At 46.7% G+C, this 16751-nt stretch overlaps 1 protein-coding gene across 1 annotated transcript in view; it reads left to right on the plus strand.

Annotated features, from left to right (window-relative positions):
* Positions 1–16751, plus strand: part of kiaa1109 (KIAA1109) — a 347797-nt gene that overhangs the window by 155821 nt on the left and 175225 nt on the right. Inside the window, exons 35-37 of the mRNA XM_084310762.1 lie at positions 468–595; positions 9034–9236; positions 9666–9866. Of these exons, the coding sequence (XP_084166888.1) occupies positions 468–595; positions 9034–9236; positions 9666–9866 (532 nt within the window). The remainder of the gene's footprint in view (positions 1–467; positions 596–9033; positions 9237–9665; positions 9867–16751) is intronic.

Here is a 16751-nt window from a genome sequence, read left to right on the forward strand (position 1 = left end):
TATATACAGAATACAGAGGGGGGAGGGGGACAAAGGCATGGAGGAGGGAAGGAGGATGCCTTTACGAGGAGGCATCGTCTTATCTACAGTTACAGTAGTTAATGCAGAAATCAAAAGGAAATAGTGGGTTGTTAAAAGCCAGGTGCTTCTATTAAACCGAACCAATCACTAACTAAAGTTCATAAAACATATAAACCGCTCCATATTGTTGTTTCCGTAATGACTCATGTGAAACAATGATCTTTGACCTTTCCATACAAATCTAAAGTCTTTTTGTTCGTTTTTTTCACAAAAGTTTTGCGAGAGAACACAATGTTTCTTGGGGGAACGCAATAGTTTCTCGGGATAAGAACAATCGTTTTTTGAGAAAACGCAAAAGTATATATGTATTAAATTTTTTTGGGGGTGAAAATTATTATAATACATTGTATAACTTAATAAAAAAAATACCTTTCCGTTTCCTCCAGGTGAACCTCTGCCTTTTGCAAGCGTCTGTGGAGGAGGGTTTGCATTCCAACTCCAGCAAGAGTGTCACCCATGTGTCCCTGGTGGCGCTTTGCTTCGATAGAATTGCCACTCAGTTTCGAATGAACAGGTAATGCTTCCCCAACTCTTCTTGTCATCACAGTGTGGGTGCCTAGTGTACTAATGCACATGGCTTAATATGTGTGTGCACATCTGTCTTTATGTGTGAGGATTTACCCCAGCACGTAGTGCAAAACCTCCAAGTTTAAAGATCCAGTACAATGGTGTTTTATTGAATTCAGTCATGCATTGCTTATTGTGGAATGTCATAAGTATATATTTATCAGCTTCAGATGTATCATTTGATTTGTTATGTGTTTTAGGTCAACCAACTCTCAGTAGGCTGATGGCGCATGACCTTCTGTTCACTAGACTATAGATCAGGGGTTCCCAATACATTTTCTGCCCGGTCCACTTTCTAGGATTCAAATGACTTGGTGGGCCAACCCAACCCCCTCACCCCTCCCTCATTCAAAATACAGACACTCTGAGAAGAACAGAGTTTATTTTGAACAGCTTGTCATTTCAGTTGCATGAAATGCAAGTCCAAATGTAACATTCAATAACCATTTTAGTTGTTTTGTTATATGAAGGAGCATCAAATTTGCGCAATTATAGCCTACACAAATAAAAACAGGCTAACCAAATGGAAACTAGATACGCAGGACCGCTTCGAACAATTAGCATACAAACACCTTTTGAAAACGTCAAAACTCTTAACAAAAAGTCTAACAACCAAAATGTTCTTTTAAAAAGCCAGCGAGCGAGCGCGTGTCGCAGTGAGACTAGCCCGAACCAATCAAGTTTACCTGGAACAGGGGGCAAAGCAGTCTGCGATTCTCAACCAATAAAAAGTGTTTAGGGGCGGGACTCTGCCGCGTAATTCGCTCAACTAGAGACACAGCGAGCGAATATTTGAGGGGTGAACGACATCGCTGCTCAGTTCGCTGTCGCTCGCGGCAGGTCAGGATAGTCTGATTGAAACGAATACATTTTAATCACTTTTTCTCACTCGCTCGCTCGCGTCGCTCTATGTCAGGACTGGGTGTCAAGCAGAAACCATGGGATGGAAATCGGACCGTGTCGATGCAAAAAGTTACATATCTGCTCAAATGCGAGTTTTCAAACATTTGGCTGATATGATGTTGTGGCGAGGCGGAGGCACTGGTGGAGGTGTTCGTTCGTAATTCTGTTTCTTTGTTGACGTTCGTTGAAGTTCATTGTTGAGAAGCCGGACTCGCAGGTGTATGTTGATCCCAACATGGCCAGGAAGTATATTGCCAGCTTTTTGATGTTCTTGAAATTGGACACGGACACGATGTTGGACCAGAATTCACAAACTGTCACGTCATAGTGTTGCGCTTTCAGCACCTCAAGTGGACAGCTTCACCATCTCCAGTTGGAGAGCTCCTTCGTGTCCTTTCTGTTTCATAATAAAAGTTCTCTGCGCTACAAATTTCATAATAAAAGCGGCCGCTATTGTCATGATTTTATTTTATTTGACAAATTAAGAATACACATGGTATGCAAACAAATTCATCAGGATTATGCAAAAAAGTTAAACTTATTTCCATTGCAGTCCTTAGGCAGCAAGCACTGTAGTGGGAAACTTGTAGATCTTTGATATTCTACAAATATCACATCACAAGAAAAAAAACATTACAATAAGCATAATAAAAATAAGCATAATAAAAACAATTCAGGTTAAACAAGAGCAGACATTAGGTTGTACAGTGTCTGCCTCAGGAGCCCACCTGGACTCTTAGCCTAACCTGCCTAGCCCATCATCTACTTTTTTAGCTGGACTTTAAAGCTAGTCAGTGACTGAGCAGTTTTGATTGTATTCGGAATGTTGTTCCATTCTTCACTCCCTGTGTAAAGAAATTTACTTCTGGCTAGTTTACTATTGTAGTTAGGAACTTTCAGATCTGCTACACTTGCCCTGGTGTTCATGTTGTGAGAATCCCTGACATGCGGAAAGTACCCTTTGAAATAATTCAGACACTGACCTGCCAGAATTTTGTACACCAGAATCAGTCTGAGCTGTTGAACTCGATTTTCGACAGGGAGCCAGTTTAGCTTTTTATGGTGGTATGGGCAGTTACGAGTTCTATAACTAAGATGTAAGACTACTGTTGTGGCTGATGGTTGTTTAACACAGCAGGAGACGATATTTCCAATTTCAACAGGCAATTTATTTAAGGACAGAAGGTTTAACAGCAGAAGCTATGGATCAGTAGACGGTCACCACAGTTGAAGAAAAACACTCTAACTTCTCAATCCCTCTGCTTGTCCCCTAAATCCCTTCTCAGCCCTGCCCCCACATGACAGATATGATGACGTGTCATATTATATCAGATATGACATGACGTACATTAAGATGACACGTAGATTTAACATCGAAGAGAGATAAAAACATTAAGAACATCGAAGAGAGATAAAGACATTAAGAAGAACATAGATTTAACATCGAAGAGAGATGCAAGATTAGTGAGATGTGTGTGTGTATATGTGTATGTATGAAAGAGAGAGTCAAGATTAGTGAGATGTGTGTGTGTATATGTATGTGTGTAAAAGAGAGAAAAGATTAAAGAGAGAAAAGATTAAATGTGTGTGTGTGTATATGTGTATGTATGAAAGAGAGAGTCAAGATTAGTGAGATGTGTGTGTGTATATGTATGTGTGTAAAAGAGAGAAAAGATTAAAGAGAGAAAAGATTAAATGTGTATGTGTATATGTGTATGTATGAAAGAGAGAAAAGAACAAGATATGATGTACTGAAATGTCCATCTGCCTATCTCCAAGTTGTTTTAAGAACATCAGCCAGACCGTCTTTCAGTACTGCTTAGTTGACCCATATTAAACTAGTTCACCTCATATACACATTTTCCCCAACATTCCCCCATTTGGGGCTATCCCTAGTCCCACCCAAATCATATAACCAAGAAAATGTGAACGTCTAACTAAACGAGAAACCATATTTACATAATACAAGTTTAAATGCCTAATCTAAACAAGAAACCTAATACATTTTAAATGTCTAAATAAACAAGAACGCTTACTTCATTCACTGGACCCCTAACGGACCAACAAAGGCTGACTACCGTTCTCACAATAAACACAAAACCGCTCAAAACAAGAGTAATCAAAACATCAAAAAAAATACCCCAATTTATAATCCTAACCTGACAGACAAATCCCCCCAACCTCCACCGCTTACCAAATGAGCCACAGTTCCGGCCGGAAACCGCGACTCTCATCAGGGAAAGGAGAAGTTGACCGTCAGAACTAAACATAGAACATCCCTCCCCCAAAAAAAATGACATTGTCTCTTCCATAACATTGAGTCCTAGTGTCCATCGCTCAGCCCCCCTTCCATGCCCACGCCATAGTCTCCTCACCGTATTGCCAAAAGTCACATTTTGCCAATACAGCAACCACCACGCCACACCTCCAGTCCCCGTAGAAGCATGTCCCCATGCCTGGACGGGAGGCGCTGGTCCCGACCTCACCACGTGTCCCCCCATCTTCGACGGGAGGTGCCCATCTTGCCCACTGCGTTAGCCCCCCCCCTTTGTCCCTCCAGTCCCCAGAACCGATCCCCAGACCACTTCTTCTCAATGCTTCCTCAGGCTCAGAACCGACACTCCGTACCATTCCATACCGATGCCCCTTCCCATTCCGCTTTGACCAGGACCATGAGTAAAATAAACAAAAATAATAAAAAATAAACCATCACTCAGACCATCCCCCGTCACTCTAAAAGGAATAAAACAAACAAAACTGAACCAAACAGAAAGAAAATGTCCCTTCCTCACCATACGCCTAGTTAAAGGAATAAAACAAACAAAACTGAACCAAACAGAAAGAAAATGTCCCTACCTCACCATACCCCTAATCCTCTATCCCCTCGTCTCCCTCTAAGGCAGCATAAAGCTGAGGGCATGGCCCGATTTGTGGCTCAATCTCTTTCTGTCCCACCATCAGCATTCGGCTTGTTACGTGTGAAGTTACCAGCCTACCCAAGAGAGGCATACCACAACAGAAAAGGAGAACCAATATCAACCCTGCCACCCCAATGGATATCCCCGTCTGCATCACTATGCTTCCCCACTGTCCCAATCTTTCCAACACCCCACTCCCCCACCATTCTTCATTCCGGCCAGAATTCCCCCTCAACTCCTCCCTCAAATCCTTCAGCTTAGCCATGGCCTCGGAGAACTTTCCCCCTGGCCCCACATTCGTCGGAATGAATGTGCAGCAGTACTGTCCAAACATGGAACAGACTCCACCCTTCTCCGCCATTAACCAGTTCAGAGCCTGTCTATTCTGCCACGCCACCGTACTGGTCGCGTGCATCTGGTCCCCCATTGCATCCAACGCCTCCTCGGTGTAGTTGAGATACCGCTGCTGATTGTAAAACAAATAGTTGATCCACCCGGTGTTCTTATTGACCGATATCCATGGCAGAATAGACTCAAACCCTGCCGCAATCTCATTCTTAGCCATGAACTCGGATGGAATGCCCCTTGGCTGTCCTATGCTGTCCAGATACACCCTTGGGTCTGCCTTGTAGCTACGCTTCGTTCGAGAGATAGGAGACTCAGAAGGTCCTTCCGTCACTGATAATGGTAGGACCACCATTGGCATGATCGCCTGAACCCGGGCACATCTACCTGACCAATCTAAAGGAAGTGTATTCCTCAACCTCCTACCGCCGCAGAGCCAGTATTGGTCCGCCAGTGCTATATCCTGGACATGAAAAGGGCAAGCTACAGGCCGTGGGTTGGTATCCACTCCCTTTAACACGACCCCGTGTCCACACTTTCCTTCTTTCGTGCAGTTAGTCGTGATGCTCCAAATAGTAGTGCACCGCCCCTCTGCCACCTCCCCTACGTCCCGGGTCCCCTCCTTTTGCAAGCACTCGAAATCCTTGGTCAGCCATAGTTTGACACCTCTGGGTATTGGCAACCCCGTCGCTACCCCCTGCACACGTACATCCAATTTCCTACAACGTTCCCGCATAGTGACATCCTTGAAATCCGTGACGTTTCCTGCCGCCTTAAAACGACTAGAGCCGAGAAACCCCAAACACTCTGCCTCGCACCAAGGGCGACTATTATGGGGCCCCTCCCATGCCTCTGCGTCCCTGTCACACTGAGCCCAACTGAACTTCGTGCCCTTCACCAGCAGCCTATCCGGACGTGCCTTGGAGCAGACATAACAATCCTCTATCTGATTCTGCGCGCTCGTGTACTGGACCCACTTAAACCACTCATTCCCTAAAGCCGCCCTATACATCGGGTCAGCCTCCGGGTCTTCCTCGTCATAGTCATAGTCGCCCCCATCTTGTTCCCCGGAAGGAAGCAAACCCCTCAACCTGGCCCAGAGTGAGCCCACTGAGTCCCTCAACGTTCCGGCTGTCCTCTGGAACATATCCTGTCCCCCCACCTCTTCCGACTCAGCGTCCTTGACCTCCCTTTTTCCCCTCACCCCTGTCCCCTGTGCTTGGTTCGGGACAGGCTCAACCCTCCTATCTACCCCCACAACCCGATCCTCGTTAGTATAATGGTAAGTATCCCCGCCTGTAACGGGGGAATGGTCAAAATCAAAAACATGCCCTTGCGGTCCTCCGGGAAACACCCCTTTTGGTTGTAGTCTTATCTTCTCCCCCCCTTCCTCGATGGAGGGCAGAGGGGGCGCCTGATTCTGAGCCTGGTCATGAAAGCCTGCCGGTACTTGAGCCTGAGCGGGACCCCGTGGGACTCCTACCCACTCAAACCCGTCATCCTCAAGGACGGGTCGACCGTGACGGTTCTCAATGACGTCGTTGCGCCCGGCCGACCGTCCGCACACTGCTGCCAACATCTGCGGAAGCATCAGCAGGCACTGCACCTTCCAGTTGCCGTCTCGGGCCCTCCATGTCGGGTTCTGCATAACTGCGATCGATTGTATCCCCCAAGAGATCGCCGCTGGCCTTTATGCAGTGATTGAAGTGGAACCAGGTCGTTGATCCTTTGACTTGGACTGCCGTTCCAGTCGATCGGATCACCTCGTACGGGCCCTCTCTCCGGGGTGATGACCACTTTCTCTTGTGGACCTTTACGAAGACCAGGTCCCCAGGGATCAGCCTCGGTTTGGTGGCTTCCTTCTCCGCCTCCTTCACCCCCTTTTTCTCCTTTCTCTGCTCCTGTCGAAACACAGCTTCATGTATTTTAGTCACTTGCTGAAGATATTTTTTCAGATCTTGCTCAAAAATATCTAATGCCGGGCCCCTAGCCAGGTGTCTAAATGGCGGTGCTGGCATGCTGCGGCCTGTAAGCATTTCATGCGGTGTTAGCTGTGTTTGGCGGTTTACGCTGCTTCTAATAGCCATCAGAGCAAGTGGCAAAGCATCAATCCAGTTAAGCTTAGTTTGCATACAGATTTTCAACAGTTTGTTGGCACACACGTTCTCGAGAATTCCCATGAAGTTTCCCTGGTTGGGAGGTCTATAGAGGGCACCAATCAAAATTGGTTTGGTTTTGGGAAGAAAAACATCAACCCAAATAGCTTCCAAGTCATCATTGTTCATGTCAGATCTCACATTGAAATTTAAATCTGATCCTATATATACACACACTCCTCCCCCTTGTCCATTCCTGTCCCTCCGAATGAGTTATCAATGACAACTTCGGTGTCACTGATGGAAGGGTCCAGTTGGGATTCCGAAATGCAAAGGATACCAACCTTGCCACTGGCTGCAAGTTGCCGGACCTGGACTATCTTTGGGAGTAGCTTGTGCTTCTTATATTACGCCCAGTGTCAGCTGATTGTGACCATAAACGAGCGCACAACACCCCGGGTAAATCCTAAATGTTTGCAGCCCAAATTATCACTGAAACTTTTGATTGTTGGTTTCAGGCAGTGGTTGTATAGTAGTAGACAATCCACTGGATCATCCTTGGTAAACTTGGGACCTTTTCATCCATGTAAAAAGCTTAAAATCAATGAATACAACAAGAGAGCTACAAGCGCACCCCTCCGACCTGCCACCATCTCACCAGAGAATATGGAGAAACGTACATAGTATATATATTTATTTTTTTGCATTTGATTAATAGAACTTTGTTGGGCCATATTAATTAACCCATTCCCTGCCACCACTTTGATCATCTTATACCATTCTCTGCCAGTACTGTAAGTCTATGGAGATGTTCACCTTCTTTGCAGGGCTATAACTTTTTAAATTGTATTGCTAAATTGACATTACTATGGCCCATTCAACATCGATTATCTATCGTTCAGGATGTAGAAACGTTTTACTTTTTCATTCACACATTCATACGAAAATACCGTAGAGTATAAATATGTTTTTATCGTTTTCTGCAGTATTTCCTAGAACGTGAGATATAGACATAAATGCATATATTCGATTATCAAATGCCGTTTGATACCGATGCACGCTATATAAAAAATGTCAACTGTACATGGTCCTAAACGTTATGACTGATCATGCGCGGGTGAACGGAGGGGGGGGTGTCGTTTATAATTCCGTGACCGACGTTAAATGATTTATGTAGTATGGGTGATATATTGATCAGAGCAGTTTGTATAGAAAATGATAAACAAAAACGCTGAAACTCATGTCAGTCTCCTCGTACCGTTGGGCGATGAGAGTGGAGCAAACAGATCCCAGTTATGTGGTGGGGATCGAGGTGATCCATTTCCGGTTTGTATATTACTAATACACGCCCAAATCATGTAGATTATTGAGTTATGGCAAAGATCCATATCCATGGTGTGTGTATTGAGTCCCGTGACGATAAACGAGTGGCCGGACGGAATAGGGAGACGCACCGGGATCACAAGAGATCCACTTCCGGTTGCAACTCGCTGATCAGCCAGGTGGCAGTATTGAAGCGTTGCAGAGTTGTGCTGGCTCACACAGCATCCGACAAGGCTCCGTGAGTGAAATATGAATACCATGGCGAAAATCGAAATTATGATCAGAATCACGTCGTACGCCGTTATTGGCAGAATTCGCATGAACTTGAAACCCGTCGTATGACGTTATTGGCGGAGAAAGGGTTCAAATGCCTTGCGTGCCTGATGTGAATTTGCCTATTGGGAACCCCTGCATGCTTGACTGTTTATGACTACTGAGTACTATTACCCTGCCAGTGCTGAGCACCACTCAGCTAAATCAGAGCAGATAGATGTGACTAGCTGCCCAGCCAATCAAAGTAATCTGTGTGTATTATGCAAAGCAGCAGATTGTATATCTGAAATAGCTTGATTTTGTTGATATCCAAAGGGATATAGATCAAAGGCCTTTAGTCATCATTTTCACAACAACAGTTCTAAGATTTTTGGTAATAATAAATGTTATCACATCCTTTCAGAAAGCCCCAGTACACACAAAAATATGACTGTAAATAGAATCAACACAAAGTTGTGTATTGAACTCAATCCATAGCTTTGCACTGTCTGAATCCAAAGTGACCTTTACCAATCTGCTCCTCTCAGGGGCATTGTAGAAGAGGGGGCCAACACCCTGGAGCATGGCCGTCCATCGGTCATGTTGGAGAAGTACGCTTCCGCCACCAAGATGCAGCCCCAGTCTTCTGGCTCGCTGCGCTCCAATGCCGGCATTGAGAAGGGCAAGGAGATTGCTGCCCGGCTCAACATCCACCGCATCCACAGCCAGCTCCGAGGACTGGACTCTACAGGTTGGTGTTTGCAGGACTAAAGGCCTCCATCTATTACAAAGACAAACACTGCTAAGGCCCTGTGACAACCAGGCCCTTAAGTGTAGCACAGTATGGATGCTTGAGGGAAGCACTGTTCGTGGCTGCGGCTGTTGTTATGCGATCACTGAATCATTATTTTTTTAACCGCCACACTTTTTTGCTAAATGTTCAAATGTTTTTAAGTTACAGTCTGAGCACTAAAAACGTCTGGATCACTCCTACGAATCGTACTGACGGTGTTGACTGATTTTTGACTGGGGTATAAGTTGGACCATTCAAGTTCTAGCCCTAACATTGAGTGAGGATGCCGCAAAACAAAACAAAAGCGACAACCTAGCAGTGTACTTGTTGCCTATAAACATATGGTGAATGATAACTGTATGTGTCCCCCCCCCCTCTTCTCCTTAGACATCGGCACCTGTGCCATCACAGCCATCCCCTTTGAGAAGTCCAAGGTGCTCTTCAGCCTGGAGGAGATCGAGGAGTTCTCGCTGGTGGATGAGACTGATGCCCAGGCATCTGCAGCGGACCTAGCACGCTCCACGGCCTGCCTGGAGAAGTGGGGCTGGATCATGTTTGAATGTGGCATCGAGAACCTCACCGTGAAAGGTAAAGGCCACTCTGAATTCACTACTTACAGGGAATGGAAACATTGCATAATACAAAATGAATTTGTATTCGCAAATCAAATAAAACACTGTTTTACAAACAAATAAATAGATTTGCTGTCTGTCTCATGCAGGCTGCCATGTTTTTGTTGTCACGCCAGGTAGCAGTCGCAAGACATAGGCCACTTTACTTAGTTTTAATAATCCAGGTAAATACACGGAAAGCATAATAAATGAATAAATGAAAGCAGCTGTTACAAGAGAATGGGATTGTTATATAAACCCCCCCACAATGGTGTGTGTGTTGGTACGGTCCAGCAGGGACCAGGATGTAAGGTACGCTGTTGTGTTATGGGTTGGGATTCAATACAGATGCACAGTGGATACGCTCTAGTCTCCTGTCTCGTTATTTAACACAAACATGGTGTCAGAAGTGGCTATAATTACGTGAGTAATTATACGGATATGGTGCGCTACGGCACAGGAAATCGAGGAAAAGGAGAAGTCGGGGAGTGAAGCAGTGAGCGTTTGCGGCGAGCTAAGCTACAAACAAAAACACAGCATCACCATGGCAACAGCAATACCGCCACCAGATGAGATGAAGATGAGCGGCGATCTCGCAAGTAACTGGGATAATTTCCGATCGGAATTTGAGGACTACATACTGGCAGCGGGATTGAAGGACAAGGTAAAAGAAGTGCAAGCAGCAATCTTGCGACGCGTGATGGGCAGTGAATGTCGCCATATATACAGACATAATTTAGGACTTACGGCGGACCAGGAGAAGGACGTGGCCGTCATCATTCCTGCTTTAGAGGCATATTTTAAGCCAACAAGGAACATTATTTTTGAAAGATATGTGTTTGGGAAATGCAATCAAGATGAAGGGGAACCCATAGATTCATTCATAACAAGGCTGAAGGAGAAGGCGTCTTCTTGTGATTATGGGCAACTCAGAGAGCAGTTGATAAGAGACAAAGTAGTGCTGGGGGTGTGTGATGAGAGTGTGCGCCGTCGTCTACTCAGAGAGAAAGATCTTACACTGGAATCAGCCATTGAGATATGCCGGGCTGCAGAAATGACTGATATTAGAATAAAGGCAATGACACAGGATAGACATCAGACATCAGCAATGATACCAGAGACTGTACATGCGTCAGATGGCCGGCGGCCACGAGTTCTACCCAGGCAGGAACGATCTGACAGGTCTCAATATCAACCTAGGCAGGAACGCTCTGACAGGTCGCAATATCAACCTAGGCAGGAACGTTCTGACAGGTCGCAATATCCACCTAGGCAGGAACGTTCTGACAGGCCTCAATATTACGCGCCAGGCGCGAATTCAAGCGCTGCGTGTAGGTTCTGCGGCACTGCGCACAGGCGCGGACGGGAACAGTGCCCAGCCTATGGCAAGACCTGCCGCATTTGCGCAAAACTCAATCACTTTGCTGTAGTATGCATGCAGAGAGGCCAGGCCACCCGACAGCTACATACAGCAGACATTGACACTGAATACCTTGAGAATATGTACAGTGGGGAGGCAGAGGCTCACATATACACGGCAGAGAGCATAGGGGCAGTTCAGGGAGGTGGAAAAAAATGGTTTGCAAATTTAAAGATTAACGGAGGGTTGCAGAGGTGCCAGTTAGATTCAGGGGCAACCTGTGATGTGATGAGCATAAAAGACATGAGGAGGCTGGGCCCTGGAGCAAGGCTATTGCCCAGCCAAACAAGGTTGGTGCTGTATTCAGGTCAATCAATTCCCTCATTTGGCTTATTCAAAACCGAGTGTGTAGTGAGAGGGAAGACACACAAGCTGACCTTCGAGGTAGTAAGAAGCAGTCAGAGACCCCTTTTGTCAGGTGAAACCAGTGAGCGCCTAGGCTTAATGCGCTTCACCATCCCTGAGGAGCTGTTGATGGTAGGACATAGCAGCTCAGTCCCACTAACCAGGCAGCAGCTTGTCGGTACGTACGATGAGGTTTTCAACGCCCCTGTGGAATCAGTCCCAGGTGAAGTTCATTTTGAGTTGGACAGTAATGTAGCCCCAGTGCAAGCTGCTCCACGTAATGTTCCAGTGGCACTTAGGGAGGCAGTGAAGGCACAATTAGATAAATATGAGAAAGATGGCCACTTGGTTTCAGTGTCGGAGCCAACAGAATGGATCAGCAATATGGTGATTGTCAGACGGCCAGAGAAGCCGATCAGGATATGTATAGACCCAAAGTCATTAAATGTGGCTTTAAGGAGATCTCACTACTTAATGCCGACGCTGGAGGATGTCCTATACAAGCTGCCCAGGGCTCGCATTTTCACTCTTGTGGATGCACGGGATGCTTTCCTACAGTGCAGGCTAGACGAGGAAAGTAGTTACACCACCACATTTTGGACACCTTGGGGCAGGAAGCGTTGGTTAAAGCTGCCATTTGGGGTGTCTGTGGCCCCAGAGATATACCAGCGAAAGCAGCATGAGCTTTTAGCAGGGCTCAGTGGAGTAGAGCCCATCGCAGACGATATACTGGTAGTGGGCTGTGGGGAGACAGAAGAGGAGGCTATACAGGACCATGACACTAAACTGATAGCACTCATGGAGAGGTGCAGAGAGGTTAGGTTGAGGCTAAGTTTGAAGAAACTGCAGTTCAGGCTCAGAGAAGTCAAGTTTCATGGACACATCCTGTCAGCAGAGGGGCTCAGGGCAGACCCAGAGAAGGTCAGGGCGGTCCAAGACATGCCACACCCCACGGACGCCAAGGCGGTGCAGCGGTTTATTGGGTTTGTGACATACCTCGCAAGGTTCATGCCCCGCCTCTCTGAGATATGCGAGCCACTGAGGAGGCTGTTGGACAAGGCCGTCCCATGGCACTGGCTTCCCAAACATGGTGCGGCGATCGAGGAGATCAAGCGTCTGATCACAGTGGCCCCGATCCTGAAATATTATGACGTGACCAAGCCGGTCACCATCCAGAGTGATGCAAGTCAGAAAGGACTTGGCTGCTGTCTGTTCCAGGAGGGTCAGCCAGTAGGGTACGCATCGCGGGCACTGACTCAGACAGAACAGAACTATGCACAGATTGAGAAGGAGTGTCTGAGTATTGTGTTTGCGTGCCAACGCTTTCACTATTATCTGTATGCACGGGGGGAGATTGTGGCGGAAACGGACCACAAGCCACTCATTTCGATATTCAACAAACCCCTCCTCACTGCACCCAAACGGCTCCAGAGCATGCTGCTCACGCTGCAGAACTACAACCTCAAGGTCACATACAAGCCAGGCCCGGACATGCACATCAGTGACACATTGAGCAGGGCCACGGCTCCACCACAGAGGACTGACACGGGATACATGAAACACACAGTCTGCAACCTGCAGAGGGCACAAGAGGACACTGAACAGATTAATCAGGCTGATTATCTGAATGTCACCAGCCAGCGGTTGAATCAGATCAGGCAACACACTGGGGGAGATGAAACCCTTCAGTTGCTCAAAGCGGCAGTGCTCCAGGGATGGCCAGATCACCGGGAGAAGACTCCCCTGGCGATCAGAGAGTATTGGTCAATCAGGGACGAGATCAGCGCACAAGATGGGGTGCTCTTCAAAAGTCAGCGAGTCATAGTGCCGAAAACGTTACGGGCAGAAATGTTGAAACGCATACACGCCAGCCATGTAGGGGGAGATGCCTGCTACAGACAGGCCAAAGACACACTGTACTGGCCCAACATGCAGGGTGAAATCAAGGATTACGTGAGCCAGTGTTCAGCGTGTAATGAATATTCTCATGAGCAGCAGCGGGAGACAATGATGTCGCATGCACTCTCAACACGGCCATGGCAGATTGTCAGTATGGATTTGTTCAGACAAGCGGGCAAGGACTTCCTACTCATGGTTGATCATTATTCAGATTTCTGGGAAATAGAGCTACTCCCTGACCTCTCAGCAGACACCGCGGTGTTAAGGTGTAAGGCCCAGTTTGCACGCCACGGGCAGCCTGACCGGGTGGTAACAGACTGTGGATCTCAGTTTGACTGTGAGAAATTTAGGACGTTTGCAAAAGAATGGGATTTCGACCATGTCATGTCCTCGCCCAGGCACCCAAGGTCTAATGGAAAGGCTGAATCGGCGGTGAAAGTTGTGAAAAACCTGTGCAAGAAAGCAGCTAGTGCAGGTAACGACCCATGGTTGGCAATCTTGCAGTGGAGGAACACGCCCACAGAGGGCATGCTCAGCAGCCCAGCGCAGAGACTGATGTCCCGGAGACTGAAGACCCCACTTCCGGTCGCTGACTCGCTCCTGGGCCCCAGCGTGGTCACGGGGGTTCCTGAGAAGCTGCGGGTTAAGCATCAAACGGCCAAGCTGGGTTACGACAAGTCGGCCAGAGATCTGCCCGAGTTGTGTATCGGCCAGGACATAAGAATGAAGCCCCTGCCTGGAGACAGGACGGGCAAGTGGAGGAGAGGAGTGTGCCTGCAACCGGTGGCCCCCAGATCGTACTTGGTGGATGTCGAGGGGACATTCTACCGGCGGAATCGGGTGGACCTGCGACCAGCGGAGGGGGATGTGACTGGACGCCGCCCGGAGCAACACAGAGTGCAGCACAGCAACCCACCTGTGGAGCCACACAGCAGTCCGCCCAGCAAAGGGATGGACAGTAACACGGGCAATGACACTATCACCCAGGAAGTCAGGCCATTCAGGCGGAGCGACCTGTACCAGCCTGTGGTGGACCCTCCACCGGCGCCAGAGTACAGGACGGCCAGTGGTAGGCTGGTGAGAGTGCCACAAAGACTGGACTTATAGAGACTGGTTAATGGGTATGGTATGGTATGGTGTAAAAAAGAAAAAAAAGAAAAAAATGGAAAAAATGCACAGAACAGATGGTTAGGGTTTTAAATAAGGACGTTTATGGGGTTTCTTGTAATAATAATAATGTGCACTAAGGGATGCTGTAACTATTGTTATCTAAAAAAAAGGAGATGTTACAAGAGAATGGGATTGTTATATAAACCCCCCCACAATGGTGTGTGTGTTGGTACGGTCCAGCAGGGACCAGGATGTAAGGTACGCTGTTGTGTTATGGGTTGGGATTCAATACAGATGCACAGTGGATACGCTCTAGTCTCCTGTCTCGTTATTTAACACAAACAGCAGCTAAAGAAGTTGGTCAATACTTTAACCTCTTAACACATTGTGCGCCAACAACGAGTATACTCATTATTGCCCGCCAATCGTTGTGCGCCAACAACGAGTAAACTCGTTTTTGGGATCAATATTTAATTTTTTCGCCATGGCATTCATAATTTATCCAGCCTCCCTCCGGGACGCAGCTGGACCCTGTCTGATATTGCAACGCCTCAATACCGCCCCCCTGGTGGATTTCGGGCGCGTTACACTCCACGTCAAACCGGAAGTGGCGCTCTGTGCATCGGGGAAATTCCTCCGGCAGAGATATATTGTAACGTGGGTCTAGATACACACTCGAGTGCATTGGATCGCTTTCTAAACGCAAGAATCAATATGATTTCGGCGTTTATTGCATCATACAAACGGAAAATGGATCTAGCAGATCGACGTCAAATAATTGGAATATTTTGCCTCCAGTCTCATCGGCGAACGGTAAGAGGAATCTAACGTTATTTTCAGCTCGATTGTTTATTTATTTCACTGCAATCCATCTGATCAATGTATCAACCCATACTAAAAAAAGCCATCATGCTTCACGCATGATGAAGCATAATGTATACCGATCATATGCATTTGAATTTTTTAATATAGCGTGTATAGGAACAAAACACCAATCGATAATGTATCATATGTGTCGGGCCTATAACTCGCGTTTTAGGAATCACTGCTATACAGTCTAAAAACATACTTATATTCACGAGGGTACTAACACGACAATGTATGAATGGAAAAATATAACGTTCCCACATCTGGAACGATAGATACCCGATGTTGAATGGGCCATAGTAATGTCGATATAGCTATAATATTTAAAAAGTTATAGCCCTGCAAAGAAGGTGAGCGACTCCATAGGCTTACAGCGCTGGCAGAGAGGGCACAAAGATGGGCACAATGCCTGGCAGACAATGTGTTAACAGCCGGGCACATTTAGCATACCCTGCCTGCCTGCCCTGTCGATTGCATACCCAAAGTCATTTGCGATTTATTATACTTTATACTTATAGCAAATGTAATAGAGAAACAGAGGTTTGAACACACTGAAATAAAATATTTGCTCCTTACTTTTGTGTTGACTTGTTGCCAGATGCCTGTTTTTGGGTTCCAGCTGAGAGGTAGGTTCCATAGCCTGAAGTCTTATAGTCATACAGGTCCAAAGTTTATAAAAATCCCACGAAAAATGTGTTTCACAAAGGTTTTTGTAATGTGTGTACTGCAATAATTCAATGTGATTATCCAAAATGGCCGTCCGCTGCCTTCATTCAGACACGCGAGTCAAAACAAAGAACTTGTTGGTCTTCTTCTGCCCCTTTCTCATTGCAATCAGCACTCGTCTGCGATTGCTTTCGGAACAGACGCTCCTTGGCTACAACGGTGGTCAATAATTTTCGCCATCAGCGGTGACTGGTCAGTTCAGGACCCGGCCAAACCGGACGTGGTCACTTGTCAAATGACGCTTGGCGGATATTTTGTCTTGTAACTTGAGACTGGAAGCACACAATAGATCGAGTGTGGTGACGATCCAAATGCGGTAAATTCAACTTTCCAACAATGTATTGGTTGCGCTGCAAAAAATGCAGCCCGGAGCCGGCAGACGGGGGCAAAGTGCCGCGAAGTGCGCGCGAGTGCAAGGGGTTTAAATCTATAACGGAAATACTTAAAAACCTCTTGTATTGGCCTGTAAATCAAGTAACTACATAAATATGTGTA

This window comes from Notolepis coatsorum, assembly GCF_963971535.1.
Source record: "Notolepis coatsorum genome assembly, chromosome: 3".
Classification (NCBI taxonomy): Eukaryota; Metazoa; Chordata; class Actinopteri; order Aulopiformes; family Paralepididae; genus Notolepis; species Notolepis coatsorum.